Source organism: Pogona vitticeps, chromosome 2 (assembly GCF_051106095.1).
Source record: "Pogona vitticeps strain Pit_001003342236 chromosome 2, PviZW2.1, whole genome shotgun sequence".
Lineage (NCBI taxonomy): Eukaryota > Metazoa > Chordata > Lepidosauria > Squamata > Agamidae > Pogona > Pogona vitticeps.
Window position 1 is genome coordinate 165,203,238 of NC_135784.1, and position 24,855 is coordinate 165,228,092.

The following is a 24,855-nucleotide window of genomic DNA, read 5'->3' on the forward strand; positions in this document are numbered from 1 at the left end:
CCTAGCGTAAAAGGGAAACAGGAAACTTCTGGCCTGCTTTGCACAGACAAGTTTATTGCTTGGGGCATGCAAATATGTCAAGGCTTGCCTGTTTAAATGAGCCACAGATAGAATCTCACCTCTGATATTACCTGAGCGTTCACATTACCTCAGATGCAAGGCCTTTCAGTGGATCAGCTGATGTGCATGCTGGTCTCTAAACAGACCATTCTTGAGCCTGAAAAAGAAGGCAAGTTATTCACACATCACACATTCATTAGCTGACCAGGTTTATGTGTTGTGGTGTGTGTGTTTTTTTGTGCTTGTAGGGATGAAACCTCCCAGTAAACAATGTGAGAACTATGTGTATGTTCTGACAAGCTATGATCATTTGGATCACACATTTATGTATTACTGTATATTACTACCCGTTTCTGCCTGCAAAAAGCTGAGGCAGGCATATATGATTCTTCCCATGCTCAGATGTTGTTTGATGAAACTGGACTGGCCAGCATAGTCCATGGTAAAGGGTAAGGAGCTTCTTGGCTGCAGGTCAGTTTGAATCTGGGTCTCTCTTCTCCCACCCTGCCACCAACTCACAGTGAAAAAGAGAAACAATGAAGCTGTCTAGCACCTTAGAGATCAACAAATTTAGTATAGCATCAACCTCAGGGGTTCCAGCATGCTTCTTCAGATATAAATAACGACATGGGCTACCGTCGGTTAAAACTTCAGCCAAATTAAACCTATTAGCTCTTTTGGTTCCACAAGCTGTTAGTGCTTTTGCTGCGGCAGATCATGCTGGCCAGCAAAGGTATCCTCTGGAAATTCTGAGCTGCTTCCCATCAGAAAAAGCCAAGGGAACTGGCTTTCACACACAACAGTCTCTTCTGCCCCCTCTGTTCTGGAAGGGAGCTGGGAAGCTGCCGTTACCATGGCGAGAGGCAGGGAAGAAGGGGTCAAGGTACACATTACACAAGTGTGTATCAAAAGCAGCGATTCTCCAGCCTGCCCTTCATGCCCAGCCCATGCGGTTTTAAGGGGTGAGCTCCCTGATTCCTGCCCTCCCTGTTCACCAAATGGCAGCTGGCCCTTTCCTCAGCACAGACTTCCCTTTTCCCCCTTCACCCTGATGCGCCAAGGAGACCTCTGCACAATATCACAAGGTATCTTTCCTTCCCGAAAAGCAGGAGCCTACTAAAGAGACTGTATGGTCCAAAATGAAAAGAGCCAGGTATGCAAAGTTTGGCAACAATGAGTCCGGAAATAACCACTCTTGCAACAACAAAAGCATAGCTACATTATGTGATAATGGTGTAATACATAAAAGGATAACCGCTCCTTTTTGCAATGTCTTTAAAAGTTTTTTTAAATTGCTTTTACCACTATGTGAGTGTGCCCTCACAAAAAAAGAGTAGAAAGCCATCAGCCTGTACATATTGGTTTAGGCTACACCCCATCTTCCGTTGTGGGTGTAGACGTGACACCCAGGAAGAAGAGAGTCCCTTGTGCCACAGACCAGGGGTTCGTAACTTTCAGATGGGACTTCTAAAAACACCAATAGTGGCCACAATCCTGTTGCTTAGTAAACATGTAGTAAGTTGCAGTTAGAGTAGGCCTATGGAATCAGTGGGGATTTGGTGGGTCAACTCCTCTATAAGCTCCATTAATTCAAATCAGCCTGCTCTAACTGGTTTGCTTTAGCATAGTATGTTGCAGATAGAGTAGGCCCATTTAAATCAATAGAACCTATGGATGAACTGACTCACCAAATCCCCACTGATTAAGCTCAACACAGAGATTCAGGTACAAATCTCTAATGCAATTGACTATGCATTATATACAACAAGATTATAGCCACTAATGAATTAATGTAAAAGCAATGGGGGGTGGAACTACCCCTTTCCCTGCCCCACCAAATAAACCCTATAATCAAAGTATATATTGGCTTGGAAATTATTACTGCAATAGTTTATTGGAGGCTGGGGACAGCTCTCTAAGCCCTAGAACAGTTGCAGTAGCCACTAAGAGAGTGGGATGAGAGATATACATAGGTTGAATATACATACATATACATGCACGCACGCACGCACGCACGCACATACATACATACATACATACATACATACATACATACATACATACATACATACATACATACATACATACATACATACATACATACATACATACATACATACATACATACAGTGCTATATCTGAATATCAGGCCAGAATCATAAATGATGAAAACAAGGTATCAATTACTTCCATTTTGTGTTCCTAGCTCAGATTCAGGTACAAATCTCAGTACAGCCACGGACTCCACTGGGTCCACCTGACCAGACTGTTATCTCTCAGCCTCATTTTCTCCTTTATTACATCAAAATAGCAGTGGCCTAACTCACAAGGTAGCTGTGAGGTAGACACCCTAGTTCCATCCATGCTTCTTGGGATGTCCCATTAATTTGATAGTGGTAGCTTTATTTTTAGATCTGGAGGGACCTCAGTGTGCATCATGTCCCCTCTGTCGCTGGAATGCAGCGGCAGTGTGGCTCCCTTTATGCTTAGGATGGATGCCTGAATGATCCAGGAAACTGCAGCCCTTCAGGTATCACTGAACTATTATTTCCATCATCCTTCACCGTTGGCAAATCTATCGGGAATAACTACTTCATGAGAATTGGACAGAAGTGCTGGATAGCCTTGTGGTTTAGGTCTCCACCTGCAGAGCCAGAAAGCTGGGAGTTCAATTCTGCACCGGGTCTCCCTGACAGAGGCTGGAGTTGAAGATTCATAGGGTCCCTTCCAGCTGTGCAGTTCCAAGGCGTCTAAGATTTAATCCAACCATGTATGGAATTCCACTGTTTCTCCAACTTTTGCTGTAAGGGTGTTTCCAGACAGACAGCTCTTAGAGCTATCAATCAGAAGACACTGGGAAGCTGTTTTGTCTTTTCCACCTTAACATTTTCCCTGTGGTGAGAAAAAAAGGGAAAAGGGGAAACTGGGAGGGTTATAAATGGAAGATAGCATCATATGGATCCCCTGAAAAATCCCCATCAATGAGGCAGGATAATTGCACAGTAATTTCCTCATCTAGAAGCATCCAAAGGTTAAAGTATTTTGCTATACTGTATGTATATATATATATATATATATATATATATATATATATATATATATATATATATATATATATATATATATATATTTGCTAATATACCTTCTGAATAACAGCACCATTGGTATCAAAGACAGGCAAATGGCACCATTTCCTGACCCAAAGTTCAAAGGGCGTGAGGGAATAAAGAATGGAGAACAAGTGCAGGTGATGAAAACATGGAGTGGATTTAAGTTTCATGTGCAATTAGGAATCATACACTTACCTTGAAAAGCACAGATTTGTCCCACTTACAGTGAGGAAGAAAGGAAAGAAAAGAAAGGGATCATAGTGGATGAAGAGATTCCAGATAACAGAAGCGAGAAGAAAAGTCCTTACACGAGCCTACCTATTATGATGATTATAAGAGATAAATGTATTATTAACAACATTTGAAAGAATACACAGTAAGGATGGACTTCTTAGAATCTCCATTACTCCTCCCCCTCCCCCTTTCTTCTGAGAGTAAGCTTTTACGCCTTATAGTTCTGGAAGCAAGTCATTCCCCTGATGATTGTTCCTTCAATTTTCTGTACCTTCCTTCTCCACCCCACAATCTAGGTTGCTGGACTAAGGAAAACAAACCCAGCGATTCTCCAGCCTGTGAGCCTCAAGCCATTCCCGGCATGTCAGCCTGCACGTGCTGCTCTGATCTGTGTAATGCTAACATCAGCTATATGGTGTCTGGAAGGAGGCAGGGTAAGAGTTCTGTGGGATCAAGGGGTCAGTGATGAACTACAGCATGGAATGACCCAAATGGAGAGATTGAGAGTGTGAATGATGATGTGGAAAGAGGGAGGCCCTCCAGAACTTGCTGGTTTATAAAACCCACCCTCTTCATTGGCTATGTGGCTGGGGCTGATAGGCTCTGATGCTCAACAGCCTCTAGAAGGCCACAGGCTCCCTATCCTCTTAGAAGAAGCTAGCAAACTGTTTCCCTCCAAATATTTTAGACTACAGTTTCTATCATCCCTGGCTATCTATCACACTTGCTGGAGTTTACGTGAGTCAGACCAGTGTTTTCCAACCTGGAGGCCATTACCCCCAAGAGGGTCACAAAAGGGTTTTCTAGGGAGTGGTGGGTTCCCTTAAATGTGTTGTAGCCTCTGTTAAATAATTTATTTCTTGACCTTTCAGAGAGTGGGATATTAAAGTTATTATGTATGTGTATGTATGAGAAAAAGGTCTGGTGGGGGAAAAGGAGACTCTTCTTTCTAAGAAGGGATGACTTTACCCTATTAAAAATGCCTTTTTATGCAAATGTGGTGGGGGCTTGCAGGTCACTTGGCTGTTATAAAAGGGGGTCGCCACTCAAAAAAAGGCTGGGGACCACTGAGTTAGGAGAAGAAAAACTAAGGAAACAAAGGACCTTCTAAAGGTCCTGTAAATCCCATTTCCTTTTTTCTCCCCCATTCTTGGCTTGCAGTTGATTTCTGTCCAGGACCTCCAAACCTCATGGGAAACACTGGTCTGACTCTCATAAACTCCAGCAAGTGTGATAGATAGCCAGGGATGATAGAAACTGTAGTCTTGAACCTTTCTTCCCATACCCCACCAACAGGTGTGCGCCAGCCATTGTGCAGCAGGGGTGAGACAACGCATGTGGGGGCCGTCCAACCAGCCTGCAAAGACCTTGAGGTTGCAGGGAGGAAGCGCACCAAGTCTCTGAGTCAGCCTGATAACAGGACTTTGGAGGTGGAGTAGCTGCCGGGTTGCACGGAAAGCATCACAGCTGCCTCTCCCAGCTTCCAAGATAGCTCCTTTAAGAAATATTCTATCCCCCATTTGAAACTCACACTGGGGGTTATGTGAAAAGGAAAACAGCACCTGTTCTGTTTCCTTGGTTTCCCAGCTATGGGCGTTCCCTGGCATCTATTGGAATACATGTAAGAATAAAAATCTTAGTTCTACTGTTCATGGACCACTTCTCATACATGTGCTGTGATGTCTTCGCTACACATCGAAATTGTAAAATACATCAGTCGTAGAACTTTTCACAAGCATGCTCTTGAGCAGCACCGAGGAGGTGCAGGAAGCAGCGAGCTCTCACGTTGTTTCACCCTAAAGGCCAGGCCTGGGAAGGGCTGTAATTCTGAGGGGGTTCTTTACCCAGAGTAGCAAGAAACGGGTCTACTTTTGGATGTCTGGAATTTCTGACCAAAGGATAGTTCAAGTTTAGACTGAGTGGACCTCTCCCTCTTCCCTTCCGTCCAGCCTTAATGTGTAACAATCACATAACAGGGTGTTTGCCTTAACAGGATTCTCTTTTCTCTTAAGCTCAGGCACAGCACTCAGAGGAAGGGAACTGTTCCAAGGAGAAGACGGGGAGGGGAGTTAAAGGCTTTCTTAGACACAAGGCAGTTTAAGGCCTTTTGAGTGGTTGATTGCTCAGATGCCAATGACCTGGCTTGCTCTCATCCTTTTTTTTAAATAGCAGCTTGACTCCTTGTTCCTGAGGGTATTGACCTCTGCAGGCTAGGCACCCAGGCCCCTAAAGCCACAACAGATACAGGCATATGTAAACCAAGCAGAATCTAGTGTAGCTCACACAACCAGCAGGAAGGCTGAAACAAAGACTGTGTTAATTTTAGCAGCTTTGTGACTGCAGTACGTACTTAGGTATTTCTCACCTTCCTTTAAGGGGCTTAGATTGATCTACATCGTGGTTCTCCCCATTTTATCTTCCCGACAGTCCTGTAGAATAGGTTAGGCTGAAAGAGAGTAACTGACTCAAGGCCAGCCAGTGCATTTTTGTGGCTGAAAGTACTGTAAATTTTAACCCATCTCCCCAAGTTGTGCATTACTCTAGCTTTTCTGAGGGCAAACAGTTTGCTGACATGACATCTCTATAGGCCAATGAATGAGAAAAATAATTTATCATTTTTCCTTGGAGAAGTTAGACAAATATTATTATTAGCTTTGAGAAAAGAAGACTGAGAGGGATATGACAGGATTTTTCAAATACTTGAACAGTAGTCATACAGAGGAGGGGCAGGGTCTGTTCCTAATCATCCCAGAGTGCAGGATGCATATTAATTAATACGCTGAAGCTACAGGAAGCCAGGTTTAGGCTGAATATTAGGAAAAACCTCTTAACTGTTAGAGCTGTATGATAGTGGGACCAATTACATCAGAAGGTGATGAGCACTCGAACACTGGAGGCATTCAAGAGAAAATTGGACAACCATCTGTCATATTTGATCTGGATACCTGTGCTGAGCAGGGGGTTGGACTCAATGGCCTTATAGGCCCCTTCCAACTCAGTTATTCTATGATAATCCCACCCTCTTTCAGGAATACACAACCCAGCCCTTATGAAATAGATGATCTTAGAACTGCATTGCTGGAAGGGACCCTACTGATGTTCAAGTCCAGCCCTTGTCAGGGAGGCACAGTAAGGGAATGAAACTTCCAGCCACTGGCCCCACAGCCAGAGACCTCAACTATTGAGCTATCATAACAGTTAGATGATGTCAACAAATCAGGCATTAAAGCTGTGATATTTATGAAGGTAAGAGACCAGGCCAAATTTACCATTTATTCAGCATATACTGCCTTTTTGCAGTGCAGCAAGCAAACCATAATCCCTCTTACAATAGCAGAGGGAGGGAGAAATAAAAGGTGAATGTGAGCAAATCCAGTTCTACAGGCTTGCCCTTTATTTCAATGAAGAGTGAAAACAATAAGGATAAGCTGAGGACTCTGTACAAAAGGAGATCTTGAAATGAAGCACCCATTGATAGTTGTATTTGTCATCACAGTCAGCTGGATTCCTAGCCTTAGCAGCAGCAGCAGTATTTCTAAGAATTGTGTCCTGTGACTTCTCAGGATGAAGTTATCCAGAAATAAACAGCAGGCGTTATCAGCTGGGGTCTCCTTTTTCCTTCCTTTTCTTGTTTATTATTACAGATCTTCCCAAGCCTGCTATAATGTTTCTTGCAATTTTACAGCAGGTGCAAAACCTGATTTATCTGAAAGATAGAAAGAGGACAGCAGCAGTGGAAAAAAAGAAGGTGGGGGGAGGTTCCTATTAACCTTGGCCATAGAGCCCTCCCTTCCCCCTTCCTCCTCTCCAGAAAACCATTGGTTTGGTTCTATGAAGCCACTTGTCCTGGGCTGATGCCAGTCACCCACCCCCACTGCGTCCTCCATCCTGACAGCTTTGTTAGCCCTCTGCTACCAAAATTACAAAGCAAGGAGGCCGTTTTACTATCACCGGACAAGAGATAGCAAAAACAGATGTCCCAGCATTGTTCCAGCCCCCTTTTGGCTCTAGATCAAAGTCAAGGAGAGAGAGAGAGAGAGAGCCTCCCACCCTGTCCATGAACATCCCTGTTGTGAAATAGAATCATAGTACGATGGAGTACAGTGGAATACAAGTCAAAGCAGATCTGGCAGAGGGTTGTCCAATTTTCTCTTGAATGCCTCCAGCATTGGAGTGCTCACCACCTTTCCCCAACTTCATCAGGGGAACTTTAACTTTAATGGTTAAGATGATAGCTCCCATCATCCCTGGGTCATACTGGCTGAGGCTGACAGGAAGGGTAGTTCAGAACAACACTACGCTGGGCATGGGGAGGCTGCGGTGGCTTCAGATCCTAGTTCCTTTCTGTGGTGACAGAATTTTTGGGGAAAAATAAGGTTTCATCCCATGGACTCTCTGTTGCGTCCTTTACAAGAGCTGTGCTCCCCACCCTGGTGTTTCAGTTCCTGCCATTCTCATGCACTTCCACCCACTACCTACCCACCACACCTGCACGGTAGTGCCACAGCACAGCGTGGCCTTCCAACGTTGGAAAATGCATGGGAGGAGACAGGAATGTTGGCTCAGGAGCTCAGAAGAGGTGGGTGCCTGCAGAGGGAGGCATCCATTCTCCTGCTCTAATTTTAATTAAAACATCAGAGAGAAAAATCTGATGAGGATGAAGGAAGCTGATGCCAGGGATGGGCAGAGAGGTCTCGGAGACCATGCAGGGACTCATAAACACCTGGATGCATGGGGGAGTGGGCCGGTGGAGGGGTGCCCACGGGTTGAGGCCAAGTGGCTTGGAAACAAGAAGAGCTCAACAGTTAATTTTTTTTTAACTCTCTCCTGCTTGAAAACCTGGAATTCACTGTAGCGAGTTCTCCCATGATGGTGTGGATTTGATGGCTGCCTCCTCTTATCTCTGCAGTTGAGTTGTTGCCGCACCCCGGCTGGACCACCTGGATTCTCGCAGCCTGCCTTGTTCTGCTGTTCCTGGGTTGCCTGGTGTTTCTAGGTATTGTGGCTTCAGGGGAAACTCTGATGTGAAACATTTAAGAATAAGAGTTGCCTGTATCTTGCCCCCAAGGCTTGCTGTTGGGGAAAAGGTGAGCAAAGGCGCATCTGTCGCCTTGGGACAAAGAGCAACCATAGTGGTGTCTCCTCTTGTTTGCCTTTAGTTGGAAAGCTCATGGGCACAGAGGTGGGGCCAGGAGCTGGTGCTGCTGGGTATCTACCAAAGTTGATACCTGGCAAATGGCCCATGGCTGATTGCCCCATCGTCATCAGTCTTGCTGTTCCTCCACTCTTGCTGCCTCCTCACCTGTCCCCCTGCAAGCATGCAAACAGTGACCCAATTTACATGGCCATCTTCTTCTGGTCTACGATGGGTCCTGATGGAGATGGTTGTGACACTGGGGGGGGGGGGCAACAAAGAAGGGAGGAGAGCTTAGAATGCTTGCTAGGGTTGCCAGGTCGCAGGGTACCGCTGGCTGCAGTCTTGAGGGATTCACAGGCTTCTCCATGTCTCCTGGCAGGGAGAACAATCTCAGGTCAAGCAGCAAAGGAAGACGTAACCTTGATTTTTGTGTGTGGGCGAGGCGGCTCTCTTCGTTCACCTCTTGCTCGCTCCAGGGCTCATGTGATTTTGTACTAAGACATGGATGTGGCTGTTGCTCCAAAGGGCAGAGGGCTCCAAAGTGCATGTTTCCCACCAACTCTTCCCTCCATCCTGGCCTTTTGTCATGCTGATGTTGAGCTTGGGACGCAGAAGCCTTCTTGTTGGCAATAGCTTACAAAATCCGAAAACATGCCCTGGCCCAACACTTGCCCGCCTGCCTCTGTGACATCACAAAGCTCCTTCCTCCGACTTCAGGTTTTGGCCCTGGAATCTCAGGAAATGGAATACAGCTGACCTGGCAACCCTGGATGCAGAAGCTGGATCGCTTTGGAATATGTGTTGCTTCAAGGGCAAATACCTTTTTCTCTTGTAGCAGTTCTGAAGCGCTGGAAAATCCCCGCAGCACAACTCAGCTCTGAAGCCACATTGGAGCTCACCAAGGTCACCTCAGGCCCAGAGCAAAAAGGCAGGAGGGAACTGCCCAAGCAGGAACTTCCAGACCTCCAGTTCCTCCAGGTATCCCTCTGGTTAAGGGAAGATTTGTGGATTCGCTTAAAGAATCACCATAGATTGTTTTATTCTTCATAACAAAGCATGAAATGTTATTGTGGTTTAAAAATCGTTTAGCTATGCAGCCAAAAAAAAAATTTAGGAACCTACAGAGCAGAAATAGTTTCACATCTCCCCACAGTATACCATCCATTGTTTTGTTTTCATCAACTAGCACTTACTAGTAGTCTTGCTACTGATCCAGTTGTCTTTGAGTGTCAATAACACAGTCAAAGACATTGGTAAAGGAAAGAATAAAAAGCTCAATTTACTCACGGTTATGAGTAGATACAAACAGCATACTGTAGAAAAATAATGACTGGTTACATCAACAGAGCTTACCTGATTAACCAGCTTCATTACTACATGACTATATAGCTAAATATTGACTGCATGGTGACTAACTGCCCAGTGATTGAAAAAAGAGTAGGAAAATAATTAGTAAGTCTAGAGGTGTGGCTCTCCTCAAAACTGAAGCAGAGGGAAAATAATTGATTACTGCTGGATTTATGGACAGTTATCCCAGCCCAGAAGGTCCCTTCAAGCCAGAAAGCTCTTAATGGCAACATACAAGGGTTGCAATAATTCCAACAATCTTTTCTCTCAAATATGTGAAAACTCTAGTCAGAAGCTGTGTTGGTCATGTGCAAATTTCCTTCCTTCTGTTGACAAGAAAACAGCTTTCCAAAGGGAAAAATGAGAGCCAGTTTTCTTGGGACGTTTGTACCTACAAGTGGAGGCATCTGGTTCTAAACAGCCAGTCTAATGCCAACCCCTTCCATTCCCTGCTAGTACTGTAGGTCAACATGAAGGCATGATTGTTGTGTTTGCACAACATCAGAATAGTAAGAAACAAGGAGAAGACACTGGGTAGAGAGATGGTGGGCGCATTCCCTAGGCCGTATGGTGCCATTTGGAGTGAAACAAAGAATGGAACATCGGTATCATGCCTTGTGAGCATTTCTTATTATACAGAAGCAGTTTGACTCCCCTGCTCTGCCCCACAGGCATTTTTATAAAGATCTGAACCCTGTTGTTTAGTTTTGGCCGCAAAATCTCAGAACAGAATGCTATTGATCCAGTTGTCTTACAGTGATGGTAAGGCACAAGGAAGCGTGCTGTTCGTTAACAAGGAAATCCTTTTAAAAAAGCAAAGGAGCTAAAAAGATCACTAATTGGTTATAGCTGACTTCCACAAGAAGAAGCCAGAAATGACCCCAAAGCAAGAAGGCTAAGAGTACCTGACTTACTTAGTGCATTAGGAGTCAAACATCAGGGGTTTGTGACCAGAAACAGACCATAGCTAGCCAGGGTGTTTGGCCTAGGTCTAGCATTGTATTTTATGTGTGTCAACTATGAATCCACAAATAAAATTAAACATTTTTGTGTGGTGGCATGAAACCTAGAGTTTGTGGCTCAGAACAACTCATGACTAGTACTGATGTTTGGCATAATTTTGGAGCAAATATAAGACTGGGTGAGTGTTTAGTTTAACAATAATAATAATCATGTGCTGTCAAGTAAATTCTGAAGGGGCGACCACTTTCAGGGCTTTCCAGGTAGAGAGTACTCAGAGGTGGTTCACCATTCTCTTCTTCTGGGGGCACCCTGGGACTGTACAGCTTGCCCAAGCTGGCTCTACTCACAGGAGGCCCAGTGGGGAATCCATCTCCCAACCTCTGGCTCCACAGCCAGATACCCAAACCACTGAGCTACCCAGCCAGCACGTGGTTTAAAACAAGTATAATTATAATTACATGGTGCCAAGTTGATTCCAACCTACCACGACCCTTTCCAGGGTTCTCCTAGCACAAAGTCCCCCTAAGCCCTTCTTCTAGAGGACAATTTGGGAGCATGTGACTTGGCCAAGACAACATATGGTCACTGTTTTCACAGCGGAAAATTGAATGCACACTCTTTGCTCTGACTCCCTGAGCCATCCAGTCATCTTTATATAAGGACTGATGTTAATATCTGATACAGTAGTCTGTTAACATGCAGAAAGCTGAGGAAGACTATTAAAATCCTTGACCAGTCACATTATTATTTGCATAAGAGCTCTCTTAAAGCAGTCCTTCTTGGGGTGGGACAGAACACAAAAGATTCATTGGCATTACAAAAATTTCCAGAGGGAGAGCTGTGTTTATCTATTGCATCAAAAACCGACAGAGTTTCAAGTGGCACCTTAAGGAAGAACAGGTTCTATTTGACAAAAAAATTTGGGTCTCTCTGCTCAGGTCTTACTCCATATACCCAAAGATTTTCATTGTAATTCCTTCTCTATTTTATCTCCTGCTTCAAGAACATTAGCAGCAATTCCAGCCCTATTGCTAGGCATTTGAAGGTGACCCTTTGTGGCAAAAGATTTCAGATATCATGAAAGGGAAATAAGAAGGGGCAGGAAACACCCCCCATGTTTGTCATTAGTGTGTCATTGAGAGAAGAGAGCAGTGTTTGTGGAACTTTCTGTCTCAGGTTTCAATATAACTTGGTTGTCTATAAGTGTTTGTGCTGTCAAGTTACAACTGACTTATAGCAATCCTAACAGGGCTTTTGACGTTAGTGAGCTATTTGATTAATTAAAATACTTTTACCCCACCTTCTCTTTAAAAGCATCATTACAAGGCAATATTTAAAGCTGAAAACAGTAAGCGTGCAAGTAATATAAAGGCTCAAACAAATACCACACTGAAATGCAGTAAACAAGAACAGTTGGACAATCCTCTGTCAGAACTGCTTTGATTTGGATTCCTGCCTTGAGTAGGAGATTGGACTCGATGGCCTTATAGGCCCCCTTCCAACTCCATGGTTTTATGATTTTATGGCTCGTTCAATGATTCTGATCTAGAGACACTCCTTAAAGTTTTATTTCTCTCTAGATTTCTGGGACATTATCAGTCTTGGGACACGACACATATTTTCCAACTCAACACTCTTTTCACACTCTTGAGGCATTGAAGCTGCCCCAGTTTGTAACATGAATGTTACCTGAGGCTGCTTAAAAAGGGGTCTCACATTAACAGCAGTGTGTGCTTGGAAAATAATGACATCTGGCAAACAAGTTTCATCCAGGAAGTTTGGATGTTTGTTCTTACCTATACATTATATATATATATATATTCCCCAACAGATTCTCCATCATGGGCAGTTCTCCAAGCTCTGGCAAGGAACATTCAAGCAACAGCCTGTGGCCATCAAAGCCTTTCCCCCGCTGTGCCACTGGCAATTTGAATCGGAGTGGGCTGTGCACAGCCTCCCGTTGATGAACCATGACAACGTGATACAGCTGGTGGCTGCTAGATGCGGAGGACCCAGTATGGAACAAGGTGGTCTCCTGGTGCTGACGCTATACCCATTGGTGAGCTCTGTGCACAGCAGTAGTAGCTGAGATGATTCAGGTTGTGTACAAATGGTCACTTGTGCATATGCCAGGCAAACATTTGCCTGTATCTATGTGTTGTATATCTTTTTACAAACACAAGCACAACATGGCCTGGGATATTGTACAGTTGTGGCCGCGAACTGGTGTCCCTTGTTGCAGAGGCTCATTAACTAGTAATTTGCTGCTGCAACTTATGCCACTGTATTTAAACCAGTGTTGACTAACCAGTAAGTTTCTGTCTTATCTATATTTTTAAATCCCCTCAGTTTTTCCACGTAAGCTACAAATTTTTTGAGTCTGCTTAACAAAGTGTAACCCTGTTGGCTTCTTAATTTGGTATTTTTTCTAAAAACAATGGGTAAGTTTCTAGATCTTATGACTATTGAAAAATAGGTGAAAGCATGCAGATACTGCCTATGTAATTTCAGAGGCAGGAGAGAGGATGAGCTGGGATATGTCTGTGCTAAGGTGGGTGGGGGTATTCACATGTGCCAGTCCATTGAATGATGCATGGTGAGGGCACACAACAGTGCTAGTTTACCTGTGGCCTACTCTGAGTTGAATAGCATTGCTTTTGCAGGGGTCATTGCGAAATTTCCTCAGCCAGCACGTTTGTTCCTGGGACATCACTCTCCGGCTGGGATCATCCCTTGCCAGGGGCCTTGCTTTTTTACATGAGGAGCAGTGGAAGGAAGGTAAGAGACAACAGGTGCTGAGCACGTCCTTTGCTGCCCTGGAACTTTATTTATTCAGTCGTTCATTTGTTTATTCAATGTTTATGCCACTCTGCTAGTGGTATGCTACTACTCTGGGCAGTTTACAAATGAGATACATAAAATGTAGAAGCCTCAATACACAGACCCCAGTCCATAGGTAATCTAAAAGCAACCCCAAAGAAAGCCCCCAATGGTGATGATGCTTACAACACAAAATCAAAATACATTAGGGTCCCTATATCCATGGGAGATCAATTCCAAGCTCCTCCCTCAGATGCCAAAAAACATGGATAATAATGAATGTTGTACATACTGTAGCATGGTCTGTGGAGATATACATACCCACCCCCACACTCACACACGTATGCACACAAATAGTATGCAGTACCTGCATGATGAAATCAACTCCTGGTTAGCAGGCAGAGTAATTTTATTGCTGCTATTGTCAAAGAATTTTAAATCATTCATGATCTACAATGAATCACCAAAAGACAGACCATGTCACTTTGACCTCCTTTGTGCCTAGCCCTGCACTACACAGAGCCCAAACTATTTCCCAGGTTGAGGGGAGCAAACATATTACAGTACTGTAATCTGTTGCAGCACATATGACAGAATTAAGTTTTAGCTTAAAGTCTGATACAGTTTATACTGCCGTAAGCTTTGAACACAGTTCATCCAATGTTTGAAGTCTTGTGGGACCTTAAAGGCAAACACATCTTATGACAGCATAAAATCTTATGGATTATCATGGTTTGTCAGATGCAAAAAAATATTACATCAGTTGGCAGATTATTGTGCCTGTCCCTGTATGGCTGAGGGGTTGCTAATGATGGGAATAAAGGAAACCAGAAGGGAAAGAGGGATGATTACCTCAATAGAAGCTATTAAGAAATAGTTGTTAGTGGTAATACAGACATTCATTGAAGAGCTGATTAATACATGGAGTATGACAGCAAGCCTTTTGGGGGGGGGCATTCAAGCTACAGGGGTAGATGTGAACCTCTCAATGGATTCTTGTTCAAACCACTGCATTTCCTGTGGCTTGAATGGGAACAGAAGCTTTTTCTCTTACTGTGTCAGTCAGATACTTGACATACGGGAATGAGTATGCTACCTAACTGCTCTTTGTTAATGGCCACCACTAAGGTAATTCACCCTATTGGCGCTTTTTGCATTTCAGTCCCCTTTCGCCCCACTGATTAGAACCCTCCAGCTACACCCACTCCCCTGCATGTGCCTCATAATCCACTTGTCAGGTATGATATGCCAGTGTGGTAGGAGGGGAGGGCTAAGGAGAACTGGGTTCAAATCCCTACTTTGCCATGGAAATTCACACAAGGGTGGCAATCCTCAACTAAGCTTTGAATATCTCATATAGATCAAAAGCTCTGTTAGATACACCACACAAGGGGAGCAACTTGATGGCCCATCTCAACAAGGACAATAGAAGTTAGATTACAGCAACATCTGGAGGGCTGCAAGTTCTTTTCTCCTTGTTTGCTCCTGCTGGCAGCTTTGGGCCAAAATAAGACTTACTTACTTACTTACTTACTTACTTACTTACTTACTTACTTACTTACTTACTTACTTACTTTCTTTCTTTCTTTCTTTCTTTCTTTCTTTCTTTCTTTCTTTCTTTCTTTCTTTCTTTCTTTCTTTCTTTCTTTCTTTCTGCCTTTCTGCCTTTCTTTCTGCCTTTCTGCCTTTCTTTCTGCCTTTCTGCCTTTCTTTCTTTCTGCCTTTCTGCCTTTCTTTCTTTTCTTTCTGCCTTTCTTTCTTTCTGCCTTTCTTGCCTTTCTCCTTCAAAAGGACCCAAGGTGGCTGATCCTTTGCCCTTTGCTTGCTCAAATCTGTGGCCTTGGACCTTTTGCACACAAAGCATGGGTTCTGTCCCTGAGCGACATGCCCCCTTCTTCCTTTTCCTCTGCCTCCCTAGCGCTCATCGTATTGATAAGATTATGTGGGAGCTTAAGCGGCTGATCTCTAATGAGCTCTGCTGCAAGTGCTCTTTTTGTTCTTTCTTCTAGGTCTGCATAAGCCTGGCGTGGCCCACCGAGACCTGAGCAGCCAGAATGTGCTTGTACGGGAAGACTGGACCTCTGTTATCAGTGACTTTGGCCTTGCTGTGACTTTGCCTGAGAGTCTGAAGCAGTGGAGGGAGGATCCTGCAGAACACATTGTTCGCACGGTATCTATGGGGTGCAGAGGAACAAGGGACACCTAGAGGAGGAGGAGGAGCACCAAGGTCATCGTGGCCTAAACAGAGATGTGAGAGAGATTCCAAATGGGCAAAGTGCAGCCCATCAGATATTCCTGGATTGCAGCTTCCTAGCCAGTATAGTTAGTGGTGAGAAATGCTGGGAGCTGCCCTTCAGCAACATCTGGAAGGTCACACCCCAGTTTATTTAGAATAATTTATGGACTGCCTTTAAACAATGCATGGTTAGTGTATAGCAATAAAACAAAACATACACTCAAAATAGTAAAGAACATAGTATCTGGGAGTTGTAATTGAAAAGAATAACTTTCCCCACCTCTGTTCTGACTGTTGATAGAGCTGGCTCTGCCTGCTTCCAGGAAAACACACCTAGGATTTTAAAAAAATACCAACAAATTGGCCCAAACCAATTGATTCAAGTTACAGGAAAGAAGATGCTAACTAAAACTTGGGGGGGGGGGGAAATCCTGACCCAAACCAATGAATTCAAATGATATGAGAGGAGATTCAGACTAAACATTAGAAAGAACTTCTTCCTGGCAAGCACTGTTTAATCCTGGAATGGATTCGGGTTGGAAGAGGAAGGACTCTCCTTTGCTGAATGTTTTTGACACAGAGATGCTTTAGGTGTGGATTTCTTCTGTGGGCAGGGGGTTGGACTGGTTGACCCTTGGGTTCCTTTCAATTCTGTCATTCTATGATTCTGTGAAATTGTAAAAACTCTTCCGATGCAGGGTCAAGGGTCAAAAGCTTTGAACACAGACCAGTCTTTGCTGTTCTAGTAGCTATGATTTCACAATGAGCAGTTCCCTTTGAAATGATGTATTGGGCTTTTGTTATCAGAAGCCAAAGAGGCAGCTCGTATTTGGAAAAGTTACTTTTTTAACAATGGCTCCCACAATTCCAAAGAGAGCCAAAGAGGATGCTGTAAGCTGCAGCCCAGGAAGGAAACAGGTGTAAGCTGTAACCCTATAAGAGCTTCTCGATACTGCACTGACCCTCTGAATTTAGGTTGGCCCAGGACAAAGCAAGTGTATTTTGTAAACACAACACTCGTTCTTCACTCATGTTTTCTCTAGGCTGAGCCCCCACACTACGTAGCCCCTGAAATTCTGGATGAGAACCTGAACCTCAAAGACTTGGGTATGGCATTGAGGCAGGCAGATGTCTACTCTTTGGCACTGGTGCTGTGGGAAATGTTCATGCGATGTTCAGCACTCTTCCCAGGTAAGCAAGGAAAGAAGAAGGAGCCATCGTAATCCCTACAGTTCATCCACACATACTCAGAATCTGCGTCCCGCTCCTCCCAGTCTATGCTTTCCCTTGACAACAGGAGGGCTGGCCAATCATGATATAGGCAATTTTCAGGAATGAGGATTTGGGTCACAGGACTTGCTGTCAAATCAGACTTAAGTCACACTGGTGACTTAACTAGGGTTTCCCCCGTCCTCCATTACTTGGCCTTGACTTGTGACTTGGAATTTACTCCTCCCTTTCTTCTAGGGGGAAAATAGCTTGTTTTAAAAAGGGACTCAGGCTTGAGACTTGGTACCAAAGACTTGGACTTGGGGCTCAGATCCAAAGACTTGCCAACATCCCTGGTAATTTTATTATTTCTTCTGTAGAGCTCATGCAGCTCATGTAGAGGAATAGAACCGGAAGACACTACGGAGAGGAATGATTCCCCCATCCCTGTTGCTTATGTTAAATGTTTTATTTTTAAATTTGGGAGATCTAATCACATCGCTCCCATGTCTTCAGTGGTTTTACTCTAATTTATTGATTCAGCATCACAGATCAAAGCAACATTAAACAAAAGTTACAAACAGACTCCACATGAAAAAGTTTCATGTTGACGATCTCTTATCATTAAGACCTTCATTTTATGATGTAATGTCTGGAATCCAGATGCAGATCTGGCGCAGTAACTCAGAGATTAATTATTCTCTTTTTTATGCTTTAGGTCCAGGATGGGAGAACTCTTTTTTTTTTTTTTTGCCTCCACAGGTATTCCTTTGAGAGAAAGTTGGGTTGCTTGTCCACACTAGTGGAGGATAAGGCCAGAGTCAAAGGCTGGTGTGGCAAAAAGCCAGACCTGGGACAGTGGAGAAGCTATTCATATACAGACACATAGAAATCAATCTCTCTCTCCACCACCCCTCTTTCTCTCTCACACACACACACACAAACAGTCTTCAGCACGGATCAGCTGTTTCCCCAAGGAGCACCACAGGAGGAACTGAAGAGGGAAGAAGGACTTAAATTGCCTCTTCCCCATTCATTTTGTCCTCAGGCCACACTGTGCTCTTCAGCTCAGGAGGGAGGAAAACAAGGCTCCAGAGGGACAGGGACTCTGGCCTTCTACCTCTTGCTCCACAGCTGTTTCCCCCTGTTAGCTGAGCAACCTGGGATAAGAGGTGATGAGATGGGAGGGGGCTACCCTTCTCCCCCCCCTGCAGTTTCAAACTCATCTGTGCTGCTCATCAGATTAGCAGGAAAAGGAGCTCCTCTCCCACTAATTGTCTTCTCTGCCCCTTGTCTGCCATGCTGCTGCTCGGGTGAGCCCTTTGCCATGTTTGTGAGGGACAAGCAAGGCTGCAGAGAGGACAGACCCCGGCTGGAGGGGCCCATATACCCAATGTAGGCTGGGGGGGTTCAGTATCTTCATTTAAAAAAAATGTGGATCAAGGTGGCCTCTCCAGATGTTGGAAGCCTTTTACCCATCTTAGCATAGCTAATATTACAGGTTTGGGGAAGTGGAGGCTAAAAACATATGAAAAGCCATGGTTTTCAATCCCTGTTTTAGGGCATTGCCACTAGTATCTCAGTATACAGTGACCAAAGAGTTTCCTCTTCATGAAGGAAAAATGGCAGGGATATTATCCCAATAAAAATGGCCATTATCCTGCAAAATCTGTATTTATTTATGTATTATTCACTAGTTGCATTTGCCCTGCCTTTCTTCCGGTGAATTGGAGTGTACAAGGTGCTCCTCCCCACACTTTATCCTCACAGCAAGCCTGCAGGGCGGGTCAATCTGAGAGACAGAGAGTGGCCAAAGGGACACACAGTAAGTTTCATGAGCCAGTAGGTATTTGAACCCGGGTCTTCTGAGTGATTGTCCAATATTGTAACCATTACACCACACTGACTCTCATAAAGAAAACTGTTGGACTGCTGAAGGTTATTTGTAGGACCAGGGTTCTTGCAAAGTTTATGGAACCCTGTATTCTCAAAGGCTTTCACACACACATAATCTTCAGGACTGATCAGCTGTTTCCCAGTATGGGGAACCCTTTATGGAACCCTGCTTAGAGATATTTAGCAAATAAATACAAGCCACCACATATCCACCCTACTGTTGTTACATATTTGAAATATATCCTTCAGATTACCTCTCCCCCCCAATACAGTCTTATGATAAATATTTTATTTACATGCTAGAAAATGTTACTCCCGCCTCACCCTTGCCCTTTATAAGCAAACAAGCAAGCGAAGAACAACATGCCTCACCGCTTCTTGACCTCTGTGCTTTATATATATGCTTATTTGTTCTAGGGTGGTCATTTAAAAAACAAAAACAAAAGTTGTGTGGAAGAGTTGATTAATTGATTGCCTTCTCTCCTTCATCTGCAAGATGGCAGCAAAGGGTAAAGATGTTTTCTCTCTCCCTTATTTGTCCTTACCCTGCATGGGTAGATGTTGGGAATTCTACAGCATGATTTTGTAGCCCGTACCTACAAATAGGTTACCAAACATTAGATTCCCAATGTGGTGTAGGATAAAGCGATGGATTAGAGCTCTGGAGAACCGGGTTCAAATCCCTTGGCTGTGGAAACCCACTGGGGGGTAGAAATGGTAAAACCACTCCTTTTAAGTCAGTTCTGACTTGACAGAATGCACACAACAACAACAACAAACACATTTATGGGGGATTGTCTGAGAAACATTTTTAGTGGACGTCTATCACCTCAAAAGGGAAGAAGTAAGCTGATTTTTCTTTGTCAACAATAACAAAAACAGCAAAACTACCAATAAATGGCCACAAATGGTCCAAAAAAACCTGTATCCTACCTATCTGCAAATGCAATATGTCAGGATTAGAGATGGGAGTATTCGTATATGAATACTCCCATCTCTAGTCAGGATGCACAAAGGGTGGCAGTAAAAGCATCTTCTCACCTGCCCCATGTGCACGTTACATGTAAAAGGAATGGCTATTCTTGGAAGAATGGCTATTCTTCCAAGCCCACCCTTAGGACAAAGAGTGCCCTCTTGAACACCCCCTCCCACCTTCTGCTTAAAAGCTGGGATCCAATGGTGGTGTTCCTGCTGCTTCTCCATTCTCTCGCAGCCCCTTGTGGCCCCACAGGAAACCCTATTCCTGGCCTCAGAAACCCAACGGGGTAGGCTTGTGGTTCTACAGAGGTCTGAAGTGGGAAGATCAGGAGAAGAAGCCACACAAAGGGTAGCATTGGACCATTATATGTGTGTTGTTGTGTATTTTCAGTGCGTAAAGTACTTGGTATAGTTGTCTCAAAGTAAAATACCTGCTAGCTCGGTTTTATCTTTAAAATGGCATCAAACTAGAAATTGAAGAAAAAAGAAACATACTTTAAAGATATGGAATGGAAGTTCCTCTGGGCAGGAGGCTCACTTTTGCAGTTAATGCAAAAATAACCTGTAGAATTCCAAGATGTGGGGACTTCAATAGACTCATTGTTTGTTGCCATAGATCACTGTAGTGCAATCCACAAACAGGAATATCAGCTTTATTCCAGTACTGCCACCTTTATAATCACCTTTATCCCAGTGCCAGTGTGGCCTGACTCTCTTGTACATATGATTTATCATCATAATTTAATTTAATGGTGCTGATACAAGACACACACACGCACGCGCACACACACCTGCTGTTGTGGCACACTGTGGCCTGGATGGTGTCATTGTTTGCTCCAGAGGTAAGCGGCAGGGGTGGAGGTAGTGGCTTGGAAATGCTCCCACCTTGCTGCAGAAGGCCAGGTGCCCACCTCTAGGGTTTCTCTACCGCCCTCTTCTCTTCCCTGCCGCCACCCACTGCATACAAATAGGAGCGTGGTTGAAGTCGTGGTTTTCAGAGCATTAGCCGTGTTAATCTATTCCAGCAACAGCAAAAACCAAAGTACTGCAACCCACCACGAAGACTAGCTGCTCTCTCTCCGTGTTCATTTCTGTAGATCGCTGGCTGTCTTCAGGCTCTGTGTTCTGAAAGCGAAATGGTTTCGTTTTGTTTCTGTTTCTCCTGAAGTGGTGGCGATGGTCTGGGTTCTGCTACCACCTGCCGGCAGTCCCAGGGCATGGTGGAAAAATGCATGTTTCTTGCTTATATATTCAGCCTGGAGGCAAAATATTATCTCAGTATTGATGCAGTTCACAGGAGTGCTTCCCCCACCTCCTCTATGCTGTTTTCTTAACACCCCCCATCTCTCATTTCTCAGACTTCTTTCTCCTCCAAGTAACTCCCGACTCCCTGCTTTGCCTTGAGACTTACCATTTTTAAGAGCCATGTGTGAGTCACTGCTTTGCGGAGTGATAACTGGTGTTTGAGGACAACAACTGGCTTCACATCTGGCATCCTGACGCAGCTGATGTGGCCCCACGGCTTTGACACCTGTTCTGAGACCTGCTCTGGCGGGGATCTCATGAGCAGTGGGCAGATTGGAAAGAGCTGTTTAAATGCCCCACAATGACATCGGCAAATATTAGGTTGAGCATATTGAAATAGTGGAGGTGCTGCCAAGGGAAAATGGGACATGGCAGCTTTCAGACAGTGGATATATGGGGCAAAAGGACAGACATATAGACACGCACACACACACTTTTTAATCTCTTCTGTTTTTGCCTTCCTAGAGGGCGCCACCCCTGAGTTCCAGCGGGCCTATGAAGCAGAACTGGGCAGCAACCCTACACACAGTGATTTGTGGAGCCTAGCTGTTGAGGAAAGGCAGAGGCCCGCTATTCCTACAGCTTGGAAAAGTTTTGGGCAGGTGAACCCTATGCTCACTTATCTCAACATTACTTCTGTTTTGAGAAATATGTATAGGATTGTAATGTTACATCACCATCTCTAGGATCTTTTGCCATCAGGGAGGACCTTGTTGGCAGCTCATAATTCACAATATTTTAAAATTTACTTGGCGTTAATCCAACCTGAGGAGAAGGGGACAACAGAGGACGAGATGGCTGGACAGTGTCATTGAAGCGACCAGCATAAATTTGACCCAGCTCCGGGAGGCAGTGGAAGATAGGAGGGCCTGGTGTGCTCTGGTCCATAGGGTCATGCAGAGTCGGAAACGACTAAACGACTAAACGACTAAACGAACGAATCCAACCAGCTCATTAATGAATGAGTTGGTTGGAGAGCTCAGTGGTTTAGGTAAAGCCAGAGGTCAGGGGTTCAATTCCCCACTGTGGGTCCTGGGAGAAGAGCTAGACTACGTGGCCTTGGCCAAACTACACAGGCCCAGGGCAACCCACAGAAGAAGGGAAGAGCAAACCGCTTCTGAGTATTCTGCACCTGGAAAGCTCTGAAAAGGGTCACCATAGCTCTGAATTGATTTGATGACACATTATTATTATTATTATTATTATTATTATTATTATTATTATTATTATTATTATTATTATTATTATTATTATTATTATTATTATTATTATTATTATTATTATTATTATTATTATTATTATTATTTTATTTTATTTTATTTTATTTTATTTTATTTTATTTTATCAGTTGCATTTTTCAGATGTTAAATTATTAAAACAAAAGAGCAATGCATCATAAGAAACCCTCCCCACGCACAAAAAATACAAAAAAAGAGCAGTACAATATCACAGCAGAATAAGAAACACAAGTATGACTAAATCCAGAGGCACACTGGACTACATTACACATCAGATAGATTTATATATAACTATACTTCTACATTAAAATAAAACAACCAAACTAAAAATAGCTGCAAGAAGCTGTGACGTTGAGCAGAAAATCTCTGCCTGCAACTCTTTTTTAAGAAATGAGGCGAGACTGTTTCAATTTATGTGAACATAAAGTCTAGCTTGGTCCTCAGACTCATTCAGATATTCCAATTTCAGCTGAAGATGCCTTAATGTGGATTTGAATTTCTGAGGATTCAAGAGGAAACGTGCACTTTATTTTCAATGTTACAAAATTTATAATTATTTTACATTATATATTCTAAAGGCAAAGATGCATCTGTTTGGTACATATCTTTCTTCTCACAACAACACTATGAAGTAGGATAGTATGACTGGGTTCAGATCCAACACCTCAGGTCCTTGAATTCTTCCCACCCCCAGCCCCACCCCCACAGATGATGAAGCTTCTGATTTAACAATAACATTTTTATTTTAAAAAAAAGAGGGGGGATTGCTTCTCCACCGCCTCAAAGGCTTCATTGTAACAGGCAAAGAAACCAAATTCCATATCTGAAATGGCTGATGCATCTACAGTATTCTGGACCTAACGTCTGACCGCATGAAACTTCTCCTAGTCGGACCAGGGATGCAGGTGTGGATGCTGGCAGGTGAAGAGGATTCCACAACACGGGTGGCGAGCCCGCTCCCCTTCCATCAATCGCTCCTTTGGAATAATCCCCCCTCTTGTCCTTCCTTGGGACATCTCTCTTTCTTCCTGGGTTCAGCTGCTTTCCATGTCTCCCCATTACCTTGTACTCAGGTCCTTTCCTTGGCTGCTCTCTCTAACCACCTTTGTTCTCATCTTTCCCTTTCTCCCCCATAAGTGGAGCTTGAGTGGAGTTTTCCTATTTTCTATCTTTTCGGCCTCTCTCTTTGTTAGAGTGAAGGTGGCCCATTCCCCAGTCCACGGGTCCTCTAGGACCCCCTGGGCATATTTGTTCCCTTTCCCTTCCTCCAACTGCTCCCTTTATCTCTCTCCTCTCCTTTTATTCCTCACCTCTTTCCTGCCCTTTCTCTTCCTCTACCTGTTTCTCTTTCCCAGGTTTTCTCTAATCCCTCCTCTTTCTCTCCTATTGGCTTCTCCTTTTCCATAACTTCTTTCCCCTCTATTTCCCAGCTCCCAGGTGAGGTTTCTCTGTCCAGTCTTTCATCTCATTCTGGGCTTTGAGCACAAGGTAGAGAGTCCAATCCCAGTCATACATCATTTGCAGAGCTCATTGTCTCATGCCCCTCAGCAGGCAGAGAGTAGAGGAGGGTGGCTCACCTGTGGGAAGGCTGTCAGTCTTGCCACCCTTCTTACAGAAAGACTGACAGAGAGCACCTGACCCATGGCTGCTCAATGCGATTTATGGCTCAGTTGAGATATGGGCCCAAATCTCTTGAGTCCTAGTCTAACCCTCTGACTACTAGACCACATTTCCTGCAGTTCACCCCACCACCTGCAGCTGGAAGTGATATTCTCCCTGAGGGAAAATGTTGGTACTTGATTCTGCTCCTTGCATGAAAGGTCTTTAGCCTCAGCAGCCATACAACCCAACCTTCACCTATTTTTTGTTCTCTTCCACTATACTATATATGTTACAGAGAGACTGTCATTAGAAAAGGGAATTCCTTTAAGTGCTGAGAGTATCTGAGTCTCACTGCAGGAACTTTTCACACCTCTCAGAGTTTTCCAGTTGGCTTGTGTTTTTTTTTTTTTTTTCAATTGGTCTTCAGGAGAAGACAAGCTTTGTCTGCAAGTTGACTGCTCAGTTACAAAGGTGTACTTGAACCTTGTGCCTGAAACATTCATGGATTTTAGCTTGTAATGACTAGCTATCTAGAACATGCCCTTTGGCCCTGGGTTGCCTAGCTAACCCCACTACTTGCTCATTCTGACCTATAGGTGTGGCAGGCAAGAGGTGCCGCGCTTGCTTTGCCTGCCATTCCGTTGATGAGCCCATTGTTGACCCTCCAGGGGCGAGGGGAAGAGACCCACAGTCACCATGGTGCTCGCCACAGAGGTGAGG

At 44.1% G+C, this 24,855-nt stretch overlaps 1 protein-coding gene and 1 long non-coding RNA gene across 8 annotated transcripts in view; one reads left to right on the top strand and one right to left on the bottom strand.

Annotated features, from left to right (window-relative positions):
- AMHR2 (anti-Mullerian hormone receptor type 2) overlaps window positions 1-24,855 on the top strand; it is a 40,521-nt gene that overhangs the window by 12,813 nt on the left and 2,853 nt on the right. Inside the window, exons 2-10 of one of the 7 annotated variants that reach the window (XM_072991097.2) lie at window positions 3,701-3,838; window positions 8,314-8,400; window positions 9,377-9,519; window positions 12,683-12,910; window positions 13,515-13,629; window positions 15,681-15,841; window positions 16,951-17,098; window positions 19,430-19,521; window positions 21,761-21,805. In XM_072991097.2, coding sequence (XP_072847198.2) covers window positions 3,701-3,838; window positions 8,314-8,400; window positions 9,377-9,519; window positions 12,683-12,910; window positions 13,515-13,629; window positions 15,681-15,841; window positions 16,951-17,098; window positions 19,430-19,479 — 1,070 coding nt within the window. In that variant the 3' untranslated portion in view covers window positions 19,480-19,521; window positions 21,761-21,805. Of the gene's footprint in view, window positions 1-3,700; window positions 3,839-8,313; window positions 8,401-9,376; window positions 9,520-12,682; window positions 12,911-13,514; window positions 13,630-15,680; window positions 15,842-16,950; window positions 17,099-17,496; window positions 18,785-19,429; window positions 19,522-21,760; window positions 21,898-24,731; window positions 24,850-24,855 lie in introns of those variants that run through there. The other 6 variants (XM_072991094.2, XM_072991092.2, XM_072991098.2 and 3 more) reach the window with 6 other exon arrangements.
- LOC140704668 (uncharacterized) lies at window positions 6,664-16,956 on the bottom strand. Its single transcript, XR_012083987.2, has 2 exons — window positions 16,188-16,956; window positions 6,664-7,110 (listed from the first exon to the last, which is right to left on the bottom strand). It is a non-coding gene; the product is annotated as an uncharacterized LOC140704668 (long non-coding RNA).